The sequence below is a fragment of the Bos taurus genome, chromosome 29 (genome assembly GCF_002263795.3).
Source record: "Bos taurus isolate L1 Dominette 01449 registration number 42190680 breed Hereford chromosome 29, ARS-UCD2.0, whole genome shotgun sequence".
NCBI classification, from domain to species: Eukaryota; Metazoa; Chordata; class Mammalia; order Artiodactyla; family Bovidae; genus Bos; species Bos taurus.
Genome location: NC_037356.1, coordinates 32379753 through 32394092, shown reverse-complemented (window position 1 = coordinate 32394092; position 14340 = coordinate 32379753). Strand labels below are relative to the sequence as shown.

Genomic DNA, 14340 nt, shown 5'->3' with positions numbered 1-14340 from the left:
TTGCATAGGGAACGTGTTAAAACGTAAAATCCTGTGACATAAACCCCCAGCTTCTGTCTCAGTGATTGTGGAATAGGATTAAGAGACAGTCTTATCCATGTGATTCTGGCCCCGGTGTTCCTTAGACCACTCTGCTGGAAGCAGTGCTTACTCTGAGCTGTAGGTAAAGTTTGCCAATCAGCTGGTGGTTGATAAAGATCAACATTTTGCCAAGTTCTAGTCTTTATATTGTTTTATCCTAGACCATGATTTAGCTGTGGGAACAGAAGGATTAGTTCATCCATGTTTCTAAATTATACTGTGACTGTGTTTCTTTTCTTAAACTTCTAGGAGTAGGAAGTGTGAAATTATATTAACTATAGTAATTTGAAATTCTGAAATCTTTTACTTGTCTTCTAAAGAGTATATTGAGCCTTTTACCTTTGTTTTCTGAGGAGTTTCATCATATAATGTGTATTTCAGAAAGGGGGGGAAAAAAAACCTCTTTGCTTTTTCTTTCTTGTTAAAAATACATGGCCTTTTTGTGTCTGTGTGTGGACTGTGGTTGGAAATGTGAGGTGAGGTGTCTGGAAGGTCTTTTTTCCCTTACATAACAGGCATATTACAAATGTAAAGTGTTAATGTCTGAGGATTATTTGTTTAGTGCCATGTTCCTCAGAATTTTATCTGAGAGCCATAAGTATCAGAATGACCCGAGAAACATGTTAAAACCGTATACAACTGATCTCTGGAGATGGGGGACAGAAATCTGAATTTCATCAGATTCCTCAGATGATTATTAAGTATAAAATGTGGGAACCACTGACTCAGCCTCCCTGTGTTTATCCTGTGCAGATAGAGAAAGAATTAAAACACTGCTTAGTGAGTGTTCTCCTTTCCCCCAGAAAACCTCCTAAGACGTATTTGGGATGCAGTCAGTCTAATGGATAAAATACCACTTCTAGGGTGACAGAATCCGATTCAGTCACCTTCTCTCGGTTCTCCGCAAGATGGTCAAGGGTCACTGGATTTATTTTCCTAGTTATCCCAGCCTGTCCTGTGAGGTTTCCATGCCCAAACGGCAGACAAGCAGCTCTTCAGCAATAAGCATCCTCTTACCTCGGGAGTTTAACGTGGTTCCAGAAACTTTCAGAAAAACCTTCTTTATCCCACAGGGAAGATGTTTGGAAACCTTGGCTCTTGCAGTAAGTAGTTTAATAGAGGAAGACAGTTCACCCACTTATTTATATGAAGACCATCATTTTATGTGCAGAATTCAAAGCTACACCCTTTTCATTACTCAAAATTAAGTAGAGCAAAATATTTCCTTTCCAGTTAAGTAATAGGAAAATTACATAATTTCTCATGTGTAGTGTTCACAGGATGCCAAGGGAAGGGGGGTCAGAGTGTGGTGCTGCAAATCCAAGGCCTTGTCACACTTCCTGGTCCTCTTCTGTGTGCTTCCTGTTAATTCTCACACTGCAAAGAAGGTACTTTTACCTCTCTTACTGACAAAGAAACTAAAGCGGAAGAGGACTGAACCACTGCTCTGTTACTATTTCGCTGTTTAGTGTCAGAGTTTAGGTAGAAACTTAGGTATTCTGGGCAAAGAACAGATCATAGTAGTGTTTCGGTGAACCAGTAGTGGCTTCTACTTGTCTACACGTGTGAATCATAGAGTCCTAAAGTAGAAAAAAACGGCAGAGGACCACCTGGTCCTAAACTGTCACCTTGTAATTAAATCAAAGGAATTTGGAAAGATGGTTTTGATTCACAAAGACAGTAAGTCAGTGATATAGCCAGAACATGAGCTTGGTGAGTTCCAATTTTGTATTTCTCCCCCTTAGATCACAAAACATATGTAAATTTTCTGTCTTTATTTTTCTTACTAGTGCCATTAGCAGCTGCCATTAATGTTAAAGAGAAACTAGTTTCTAGATAGCCTTTTGTTAATTTATAACATCAGAATATGTCCTACCAAATGATTCTTAAACATTCAGTTTCATGGAAACTACTGAAAAAATGGCTTACAGAAGTAGTTCTTAGCATCATCAAACCCTACACCCATTTGTTATGATAAATAATTTCTAAAAGCCTTCCTTAGAATTTAGAAATGAAATTTACAAATGACATAACAAGATATAAACACAATTTCAAAAACTATATAATTTTTCATATATAAAAGAAATAAAAGTGAGTTGCATACTTGAAATACACAGTTGTGTATACTAGGGACAATTTCATGGAAGTCTTGTTACTTCAAATGTAGTGTGCAGACCAGTAGCATTAACCTCAATCACAAAATAGAATAAAACTTACTTGTAATAGCATCAAAACTATGAATTACTTCGGGATGTATCAGAAGAAAGATACAAACGATCTGTGTACTGAAAACTACAAGGCATTTCTGAGATAAAGAATATTTTAAAAACGAGAGATATACACCCTGTATATAGGTTGGAAGGCTTTATATTGTTAAAATGTCATCTCAAATTGATCCCAGTCAAAATCCCAGCAGATTTTTTGTAGAAATCAATACACGGATTTAACAATTCATATGGAAATACAAAGGACCTAAAAAAGAACAGCCAAAACAAATTTGAAAAAGAAGAGCAAAGTTGGAGAACTAACACTAATTGATTTGAAGACTTAACTGTAAAACTGCAGTAACAAGAGAGTATGGCATTTGGGGAAAGATGGACAAGTCGATCAACAGGACAGACAGAGTCAGAAGTAGACCTACACATTCATGGATGCTTGTTTTCAACAGAGGTTCAATGTCCGTTCAGTGAAGAAAACATGATCTGTTTTACAAATGATGTTGGAACAGTTGGGTATCCATCAGTTCAGTTCAGTTGCTCAGTCATGTCTGACTCTTAGCGACCCCATGAATCACAGCACGCCAGGGCTCCCTGTCTATCACCAACTCCCAGAGTTCACTCAAACTCATGTCCATCGAGTCGGTGATGCCATCCAGCCATCTCATCCTCCATCGTGCCCTTCTCCTCCTGCCCCCAATCCCTCCCAGCCTCAGGGTCTTTTCCAATGAGTCAACTCTTCACATGAGGTGGCCAAAGTATTGGAGTTTCAGCTTCAGCATCAGTCCTTCCAATGAACACCCAGGACTGATCTCCTTCAGAATGGACTGGTTGGATCTCCTTGCAGTCCAAGGGACTCTCAAGAGTCCTCCAACACCACAATTCAAAAGCATCAATTCTTCGGCACTCAGCTTTATCCATATACCTTCATAAATCCTTTTATTTATTTCTTGTGCCATCTGCACATATTAACACAAAATAGGTCATGTACCCAAAATGTAAATCTTAAACTAAAAACCTTCTAAAAGAAAACATAGGAGAAACTTTTGTGACTTTGGATTTGGCAAAGATTTCTTAGATGTATTATCAGAACAATTCATAAAATAATAAATTTCATCAAAATTTAACACTGCTGCTCTTTGAAAGGCTTTATTTTTAAGACGATAAAAAGACACATTACAAACTGGGAAAAAATATTTGCAGTGATTATATCTGATCAAGTACTTGTATCCACAACATATAAAGAACTCTCAAAATTCAACATGAAAACAGAACTCAATTTTTAAAAAATAGCAAATATGGGAACAATTAACAAAGATACATGACAAATAAACCTGTCAAGAGATGTTTAACCGCAGTGATCATTAGAGAAATGCAATTAAAATAACAATGAGGCCTTGCTATGTACTTATTAGAGCGGCAAGGATGTGGAGGAATTGGAACACTGAGACAGTTGGAGGCAATGTAAGATGCTCCAACCAATTGGAAAACAGTTTGTCAGTGTTTTAAACATATACCAATGGCAAGATCCAGCCATTCCACTCCTAGGTGTTTATCCAAGAGAACAGAAGGTCTGCCTTCATACAGAAACTCACATGACAGTTCATAACAACTATATACGTAATGGCCCCAAGTTGGAAGCAGCCCAGTTATCTCATCAGCAAGAGATCAATGAATAAACACACGTGGCATTTACACAATAGAATATTACTAAGCAATAGAAAGGAAGAATTAGTGATAAATACGACAACATGACGATCCTCAAAATAATTAACGCTGAATGAAAGAAAACCAACAACAAAGAGTACATTCTGCATGACTCTATTCATATAAAAGTGTAGGAACTGCAAAGTGATGTGTAGTGTTAGAAACTTTGTTGCCTGTTGAGCAGGGGTAAGGGCTGCTAAGGAGAGGGAGAAATTACAGAGAGTTACAAGGAAACTCTGGAGGTTGATAAATATATTCATAATTTTGAGCGTGGATACAGTTTTATGGGTGTCAACTCATCAAAATGTACATTTTAAATGTGCACAGCTTGTTTGTCAGTTATACCTCAGTAAAAGTGGGAAAGAACTGCAGAAGCATCTGTCTTAACTTTTCTTGTGTCTAATCCTCTGACAGTTTCCATCTCTTCTGCCTCTGTGCCTCTTACATCCATATACTCTTCTTTCTTCTTCATGCCAGACTGGCTCAGGGGAAAACTACCAGACTGAAGGTTCTCTTTCCCTCCTTTAAGCCCATCCCTCAGCCTTGTCTTTTTCTTTTTTTTTTTCTGTTAGTATATTTTTATTAGCTACTCCTCTACCCTTATGGATGCTGGATGCTCATCTTTTCTTTTCCTTCCCTCTTCTTCCTAGAGTGGAAATTCATCTTGACTCCTGCCAAGTCTACTGAATTCCTCTCACCTTTCTCAGCCATTTAAATTAGAGCCTTAGAAAATGCTACTTTTACAGAAAGAATAGTACAGGAAACAGAACAATATAATTCATAGATCATATTGTTGTAATTCCAGTCATTTTTAACATTGAGCATTTTGAGTTTATTAGAATTAATTTATATTTGGTAAAATATCGGCTTAAGTATGCACTACACTTTGTCAGGCCTCCTCACTGTGACCCATCCTTCTTGGATGGTCCTGCATGGCATGGTTAATAGCTTCATTGACTTACACAAGCCCCTTTACCATAACAAGACTGTGAGCCATGAAGTGGCAGAAAATTTAAAATGTTCATTAGCTGTAATTTTAGGGTTAGTTATGTGTATATTTTCAATGGAACACAGTTTCATTTTTTTATGGTTGAAATTTTATAAGAAAATAGAATCTATTGCTTTTCACAAGTACACAGAATTAGGCAGTTAAGATAACTGTCTTACTTAAAAGAGCTACAGTTAGAAGTGCTTTTGGCTTCAAGAAACAAAAGCAAACAGAAAAAGTATCATTGCTGCAGTTGAGTCAGCAGCTTAATGAAGCTAGGCAGAATTATCTAAGCTTCTCTTGGCCTTTTTTTAGGGGTCAGATGATTGCTACTGCTGATCCATTCCCAACACCTGGGTATACAGCAGAAGGAAGAGAACAGCATAGTGACACGTTTTCATGTGACACATTTTCCCTTCTGCCATGGCTACACCCTGAATGCAAGGAATCTGGAAAACTGAGTGTTTAGTTCAGCTGCTGCTGCTGCTAAGTCGCTTCAGTTGTGTCCGACTCTGTGCGACCCCAGAGACGGCAGCACAGCAGGTTCCCCCATCCCTGGGATTCTCCAGGCAAGAACACTGGAGTGGGTTGCCATTTCCTTCTCCAATGCATGAAAGTGAACAGTGAAAGTGAAGTCGCTCAGTCGTGTCTGACTCCTAGCGACCCCATGGACTGCAGCCTACCAGGCTCCTCCGTCCATGGGATTTTCCAGGCAAGAGTACTGGAGTGGGGTGCCATTGCCTTCTCCATTAGTTCAGCTATCATTTAGTAATATTGCACTTTATACTAAAGGGAGATAGGCGAGCAGAGATGGGAATTAGATGTTGGGTGAACCTCCCATGGACCTACCTCTGCATAATACACAGTAGCTCTCCCCCCATATACCTGGACCTAATGGACAGGGAGGCCTGGTGTGCTGCGTTTCATGGAGTCGCAAAGAATCGGACACAACTGAGCGACTGAACTGAAATGAATGCCTTGAGACATTTAAAAGGTGAAAGTGTAACTGCTGCCACTGCTGCTAAGTCGCTTCAGTCGTGTCCGACTCTGTGCGACCCCATAGACGTCAGCCCACCAGGCTCCCCCGTCCCTGGGATTCTCCAGGCATGAACACTGGAGTGGGTTGCCATTTCCCTCTCCAATGCATGAAAGTGAAAAAATAAAGTGAAGTCGCTCAGTCGTGTCCGACTCCCAGCGACCCCATGGACTGCAGCCCACCAGGCCCTTCTGTCCATGGGATTTTCCAGGCAAGAGTACTGGAGTGGGGTGCCATTGCCTTCTCCGGAAAGTGTAACTAGTATGTGCCAATTTCATATAGTTCCTTTAAGAAGGTCATTAAGCTTTGTTGAGTCTTATGAACAAATAATGGCAAGCTATTTTTATTTGCTGACAGATATTTGAGTTTAGAAACTAGGCTAGGTGCTTTTACACAGATTATTCAGGTAGCTAATGATGTCCCATTTTTATGAATTAAGAAACAGATGTTAAGCAATTTGCTGTAGATCACAGAGCCTAGAAATAAGTGATCTTTTCTCTATAGCGAATTGCAGAAAATATTTATAAATGGAAATGAATTAGAATTTTATGGAAAGAATGCTATTTGATAGTGAGGAAACTTAGGTACATACAGGCAAAAGGTCGGTCAGTCAGTCGGTTCAGTCGCTCAGTCGTGTCCGACTCTTTGCAACCCCATGAATCGCAGCATGCCAGGCCTCCCTGTCCATCACCAACTCCCAGAGTTCACTCAGACTCATGCCCATCGAGTCGGTGATGCCATCCAACCATCTCATCCTCTGTGGTCCCCTTCTCCTCTTGCCCCCAATCCCTCCCAACACCAGAGTTTTTTCCAATGAGTCAACTCTTCGCATGAGGTGGCCAAAGTACTGGAGTTTCAGCTTTAGCATCATTCCTTCCAAAGAAATCCCAGGGCTGATCTCCTTCAGAATGGACTGGTTAGATCTCCTTGCAGTCCAAGGGACTCTCAAGAGTCTTCTCCAACACCACAGTTCAAAGGCATCAATTCTTCTGTGCTCAGCTTTCTTCACAGTCCAACTCTCACATCCATACATGACTACTGGAAAAACCATAGCCTTGACTAGACGGACCTTTGTTGGCAAGTAATGTCTCTGCTTATCAATATGCTATCTAGGTTGGTCATAACTTTCCTTCCAAGGAGTAAGCATCTTTTAATTTCAGGCAAAAGGTTGTAGGTATTATATGTCACATCCATACATTGGAGGAGCCACAACCCTCTAGGTCTTCTAGTGGCCCACATACTAAGATGATAAAGAATAGATAATGTTGCACAAGTGCTTACTACATTCGTTTTGCTTATATTCATCTGTTTAATCCTCATAACAAACCTTATGAGTTAGGCACAATATCATTATGTTTAGAGGAAAAAACTGAAACATGGAGCCTAAGTTATAAACCCAGCCTAGTAAGGGGCAGGCCTAGGATAGAACCCGGGCCCTCTTAATCCTGGGCCAGGTGCATGCTCAGTTGCTTAAGTCATGTCCAACTCCTTGTGACCCCGTGGACTGTAGCCCACCAGGCTTCTCTGTCCATGGGATTCTCCAGGCAAGAATACTGCAGTGGGTTGCCATGCCCTCCTCCAGGGGATCTTCCTGACCCAGGGATTTGAACCCATATCTCCTGCATTGCAGGTGGACTCTTTACCTGCTGAGCCACCTGGGAAGCCCCAATCCTGGGGGTACACTTAACCATAAGTGATTCTCTTAGAAGTGATTTGTGTAAGAGAGCATGAGAAGGATTTTTCAAGTTGATTCTCATCTGGTTCTAACCAATCTTGGAAGAATTTCGACTTGTTGATTAGTTAAATAGGAAGTTGAGTAAAATATGGAACAGAATTTCACCAATAAAACAAATACTTATAGCATCATTTTAGAAGGTGTGCATATAGGAACTTTAAGATCCAAATTCAAATCTTTCAAACAAGCTGATAGTTTATTAATAAGCCCTTTTCAATTCATGATAACTGGTTACATCTTCATAATTTTAAGAGCTAACGTAGAATATCGATCAAGAAATTGAAGTAAGAATGCAGCAAATTAGTATGTGAAATACTCCCACACAGATGAAAATCATACAGCTCAGACCTTCACGATGAGTCAGACTCTTGGAAGGCTGTTCCTTTCTTCCCCAGAGTCTGTCAGCAGAGGGATGTACAAAGTGATGTAGTTTTCTTGTTTCAGCTTTAACATCTGCTGCTTGGCAGCCCAGTCATATTCCTGTCTAGGAAACATCGATAAATATTGGTAACAGTTCCCTTTTACTTTTGTTTCCCGGATCTTCGTGTCTGTATTCGTTCTGCCGGCTATGCAGTATCTCGGGGTGGTCTGGAGCTCAGTATTTTCCTAGCACAGCTCCTTGGGGGTCTTCCTCACACCACAAGCAATTTGCTACCAGGTCAGTTTGGTGTGCTTTTTCAAAGCCGAGATTAGTTGTTTTCCTCTCTTGCTTCCCCGCTTATCCACACACTTCTGACTCTACGAAGAATGAATACCAGGATTTTAAGTGAGTAATCGTTTCATCAGGTTACTTTAGTCTTGTCATTTTTCACAGAACCTATGAGAGAATGAAGAAAAAATACACAAAAACGTTGAATGTGGTTTAGTATTGCTTAAACAAAAATCATAGAGAAGTTAGTAAATATGAAAGTGGGCAGTAGAAGTGTTCACACAACTGGATTGAAATTTCAGCAAAGTAAATTATTAACAGGTATAAATTATACCTCTTGCCATGCTTAGCTTGGTATCAGACTAAATATTTTAATTGGAGTAAAAGAAGTTTGGGAAATTAAAAGCTAAAACTAGAAAAGAAGACTTAGACTTTCAGGCAAATAAAACACATGACTCTATATACTCATAGCAACAGATTGTTTTATTATTTGTTTGTATAATTGGCATCATCAGTGATTTAGAGTCTTGGGATAGCAGAATCGCTGGGAGGGGCTGTGGAGCACATTACTGGAATTGAATTGGCAATGCTCACACACTGGTCTGTTCCCTGGTTTAGAATCCTCTCTTTGCTGCCTTTCTTCTTTAGGTGGGACTCTTCCCTGGACACTGTGTTGAGTTAATTAATCAGAAAGTTCCCCAGTCAGTGACCAACTCAGTGCCAAAACCAGGTGAGTACTCTTTTCTCATTAGTGTGGTCATTTACCCACTGCTTAAAGATCCAGATTTTCTCTTCCAGTCAGGCACGCAGCTTGTTTAGCTGTTGTGTTCGTTGTCATAATATGCATTCTTAATTTTAATGTGGTTTTTTATTTTTAGTGTATTCTTTTTTCTCTGTTGATGATTTCACAAAGGCTTACATGCATTCAAAATTTTAGGCAATTTTAAGAACTGTTTGCTCCATTAAGCTTTGTCATTATTTGCTTTTGCAATTATATAGTAGGAGTGTAGCTAATTAATGAGCAAAATGATAAAAGAATTCAGGACCTGACATGGAGATAATATGATTAGCTGAAAATTAATAAATAAAGGGAATGTACATCTTATCAGTGCCTGTGAACATCCAAACTATTTTAAACAGCATTTCTTATTACTTATATAATATATTTACAGTGCTGCATAAGTGTGTGGAATATCGTACAGATATGTAAAGCAATGTGTTACAGGGAGTAAAAATCAAAACAGTGGAAATTCTGTTTTTATTGGGATGACTTAATCTGGACAAATTTTACAGAATACTTCATTAGGAACTTTTTAATGTGATGTAAATTTTTGGAAAGAAAATAAAAACAAAGAATAAAGATTTTAGAAGGAGAAGGAAGTGATCAAATGGATTTCTCCTTCTGCCCTACTCTCCGCTCATCCTGGGATTCTCAGTCTCTTTTCAAGGCATTTTTATCCTCTATTAAATCCCCCTTCTTTGGGCAAGCTTGTTAAGCATAAAACAACTTTGTCAGAGAGAACTTAACGTATTTGTTAGTGGTTGTGATGGCTGTAGTTTTCTTTTTGAAATGTCACATCAGTAACTTGAAAAAATAATCCTGTGCCCACTAGCAGACACTGCTCCCCCTCTCCCTTGCCCCAGATCTAAGCAACTGCTAATCTACTTTCTGTCTCTAGAGTTCTCTGAGCTAGACCTTTCACACAAATGAAATGAATCATGCAATATGTAGTCTTGTTGTAACTGGCTTTCTTCACTTAGCATAATGTTTTCAAGGTTCATCCATATATCAGTGCTTTATTCTCTCTTATGGCTAAATAGTAGTGCATTGTATGGATATACAGTATTTATTTTATCCATTCACTTTGGGTTTCCATTTTGGGTTATTATGAATAATACAATAATTAGTGTTCAAGTTTTGGTATAGACATATGTTTTCATTTCTTGAGTATGTATGTAGCAGTAGAATTGCTGGGTCATATGATAACTCTATGTTCAACCTTTGGAGGAACCGCCAAACTGGTTTACCTTTGTAAACCAGCTGCACTGTTTTACACTTCCACCAGCAGTGTATATGAGAATTCAACTTGTTTTCCTTGTTACTGTATTTTTGGTTGTTGTTGTCTTAGTGGGTATTAAGTGATACATCTTTATGGTTTTGCTATACATTTCCCTGGTGGCTAATAATGTTGAACATGTGTTTACTTATTACCCATTTTTGTATCTTTGGAGAAATGTTCAGACCTTTGTCTATTTTTTAATTTGGTTGTCTTTTTACCACTGGGTCATGTTATACCTTCCACATACAAGTCCTTTATCAGATAATGTGATTTGCAGACATGCTGCTGCTACTGCTGGTAAGTCACGTCAGTCGTGTCCAACTCTGTGTGACTCCATAGACAGCAGCCCACCAGGCTCCGCCGTCCCTGGAATTCTCCAGGCAAGAACACTGGAGTGGGTTGCCATTTCCTTTTCTAATGCATGAAAGTGAAAAGTGAAAATGAAGTCGCTCAGTCGTGTCTGACTCTTCAAGACCCTATGGACTGTAACCCACCAGGCTCCTCAGTCCATGGGATTTTCCAGGCAGGAGTACTGGAGTGGGGTGCCATTGCCTTCTGTGGATTTGCAGACATACGTTTCCTCAAATTCTGTGTTTTGTCTTTCACTTTCTTGATGACATCTGTTGAAGCATAAATATTTTTAATTTTTATGAAGTTCAATTAATTTTTTCTTTTCTCACTTATGCTTTTGATGTCTTATCTAAGAAGGCATTGTTTAGCCCAAGGTCAATATTTACTTCTGTATTTTCTTCTAAGAAGTTTATAGTTTTAGATCTTCCTTTTTAGCCTACTACCCATTTGAGCTATTCCAAATCCCGAAAGATGATGCTGTGAAAGTGCTGCACTCAATATGCCAGCAAATTTGGAAAACTCAGCAGTGGCCACAGGACTAGAAAAGGTCAGTTTTCATTCCAGTCCCAAAGAAAGGCAATGCCAAAGAATGCTCAAACTACCACACCACTGCACTCATCTCACATGCTAGTAAAGTAATGCTCAAAATTCTCCAAGCCAGGCTTCAGCAGTATGTGAACCGTGAACTTCCTGATGTTCAAGGTTTTAGAAAAGGCAGAGGAACCAGAGATCAAATTGCCAACATCCACTGGATCATGGAAAAAGCAAGAGAGTTCCAGAAAAACATCTATTTCTGCTTTATTGACTATGCCAAAGCCTTTGACTGTGTGGATCACAATAAACTGTGGGAAATTCTGAAAGAGATGGGAATACCAGACCACCTGATCTGCCTCTTGAGAAATTTGTATGCAGGTCAGGAAGCAACAGTTAGAACTGGACATGGAACAACAGACTGGTTCCAAATAGGAAAAGGAGTACGTCAAGGCTGTATATTGTCACCCTGCTTATTTAACTTCTATGCAGAGTACATCATGAGAAACGCTGGACTGGAAGAAACACAAGCTGGAATCAAGATTGCCGGGAGAAATATCAATCACTTCAGATATGCAGATGACACCACCCTTATGGCAGAAAGTGAAGAGGAATTCAGAAGCCTCTTGATGAAAGTGAAAGACGAGAGTGAAAAAGTTGGCTTAAAGCTCAACATTCAGAAAACGAAGATCATGGTATCCAGTCCCATCACTTCATGGGAAATAGATGTGGAAACAGTGTCAGACTTTATTTTTCAGGGCTCCAAAATCACTGCAGATGATGACTGCAGCCATGAAATTAAAAGATGCTTACTCCTTGGAAGGAAAGTTATGACCAACCTAGATAGCATATTGAAAAGCAGAGACATTACTTTGCCAACAAAGGTCCGTCTAGTCAAAACTATGGTTTTTCCTGTGGTCATGTATGGATGTGAGAGTTGGACTGTGAAGAAGGCTGAGCGCCAAAGAATTGATGCTTTTGAACTGTGGTGTTGGAGAAGACTCTTGAGAGTCCCCTGGACTGCAAGGAGATCTAACCAGTCCATTCTGAAGGAGATCAGCCCTGGGATTTCTTTGGAAGGAATGATGCTAAAGCTGAAACTCCAGTACTTTGGCCACCTCATGCAAAGAGTTGACTCATTGGAAAAGACTCTGATGCTGGGAGGGATTGGGGGCAGGAGGAGAAGGGGACGGCAGAGGATGAAATGGCTGGATGGCATCATTGACTCGATGGACGTGAGTCTCAGTGAACTCCGGGAGTTGGTGTTGGACAGGGAGGCCTGGCGTGCTGCAATTCATGGGGTCGCAAAGAGTCGGACACGACTGAGCGACTGATCTGATCTGACCCATTTTGAGTTAATTTTTGTGTATGTTTTTGAGGTCCAAGTCCATTGGATATCCAGTTATCTGAGCATGATTTGTTGAAAAGGTTATTTCTTCCCTATTTAATTGACTTGACTCCCCTGTAGAAAGTCAGTTGACCTTAGATCCATGAATTTATTTCTACATTTTCTGTTCTGTTCCATTGATATATATGTCTGTTCTTATTCCAGTACCACCCTGTCTTGATTACCATTGCTTAGTAGTAAATTTTGCAATTGGGAGGTCCTCCAATTTTATTATTTTTCAGGATTGATTTGGTTTTTCCAGGTGCCTTGCAATTCCACATGAATTTTAGAATCATCTTGTTAGTTCTAAAAGAAGATGGTTGGGATTCTGATAGGGATTTACTGAATCTACAAATCAATTTGGAAAGTATTACCTTCCGGCCAGTATTTAAGTCTTTTGGTCCTTGAACATGGGATTTTTTTCCCATTTGATTAGATCCTTCATGTCATTCAACTTTTTGTAGTTTTTTTTTTAAGTTCTGCATATGTGTTGTTAAATTTATTTTTATTCTTTTGATGCTTTTGTAAATGGAGTTGTTTTCTTAGTTTCATTTTCTTATTGTTCATTGCAAGTGCATAGAAATACAATTAATTTTGTATGTTAATCTTGTATCCTGAGACTTGAAACATTTATGAGTTCTGATAGGTTGTTGGTATATTCTATATATAAGATCATGTCATTTGTGAATAGACATGTTTACTTCTTCTTTCCAATATGGATGTTTTTTATGTCTTACTCTTGCCCAGTTGCCCTGGCTGTGTTACAGTGTTGAAGTTTTGAGACTAGGCATCCTTGTCTTACTTTTGATCTTTTAAGAGAAGTCATCTAATTGTATGTTGTTATGTAAAAACTTTTAACTGTGCGGTTTTCATAGATGCCCTTTGTCAGGTTGACAAAGTACCCTTCAATTCCTAGTTTGTTGAATGATTTTATCACAAAAAGGTGTTGGATTTTCTCAGATGTCTTTTTTAATGTAAGTTTTATTTTTGGCTGTGCTGGGTCTTCGTTGCAGCGTGCGCTCTTCTCTCGTGATATGTGGGCTTCTTGTTGCGGTGGGTTTTTGCAGCATGGGCTCTGGGGCGTGCGGACTTCAGTAGTTGCGGCTCCCAGGCTCTCGAGCACAGGCTCAACAGCTGTGGCACATGGGCTTAGTTGCTCCATGGCCTGTGGGATCTTCCCAGACTGGGGATTGGACCCATGTCTCTGGCATTGGCAGATGGACTCTTCACCACTGACCCACCAGGGAAGCCCTGTCTGATACTTTTTATCCATCTGAGATGATCATGAGTTTTTGTGGTCACTGCTTTAAAGTTATCAGAATTCTATATCAAAAATTTACTGTTATTTCTTGTATATTATTTTCATGTATTTCTGCTATATAAACTATGTAACTTTTATTAATTATAAAGTCTTATCTTTGATCATGTTACCTCAGATATGCTGTGAACTGTTTTTAAAAATTAGCTTAATATTGGTATTATATCAAATATTTTCTCATGTTCTGAATATGAAAGTGTATTTCTAATAGTGATAACCTCCAGCACTTTTAAAACTTGAGAAAGTTAATCAGTTATTGACAGTTCTGGAAAATGGGTTTC

General features: G+C 39.2%; 1 protein-coding gene across 4 annotated transcripts in view; it reads left to right on the top strand.

The window, feature by feature from the left end:
* ARHGAP32 (Rho GTPase activating protein 32) overlaps positions 1 to 14340 on the top strand; it is a 205304-nt gene that overhangs the window by 138634 nt on the left and 52330 nt on the right. For 3 of the 4 annotated variants that reach the window (XM_024987025.2, XM_059882797.1, NM_001192087.1), the window contains one exon: positions 9061 to 9142. The exons of the other annotated variant lie outside the window; for it this stretch is intronic. In XM_024987025.2, coding sequence (XP_024842793.1) covers positions 9061 to 9142 — 82 coding nt within the window. The remainder of the gene's footprint in view (positions 1 to 9060; positions 9143 to 14340) is intronic. 4 annotated transcript variants of the gene reach the window in all.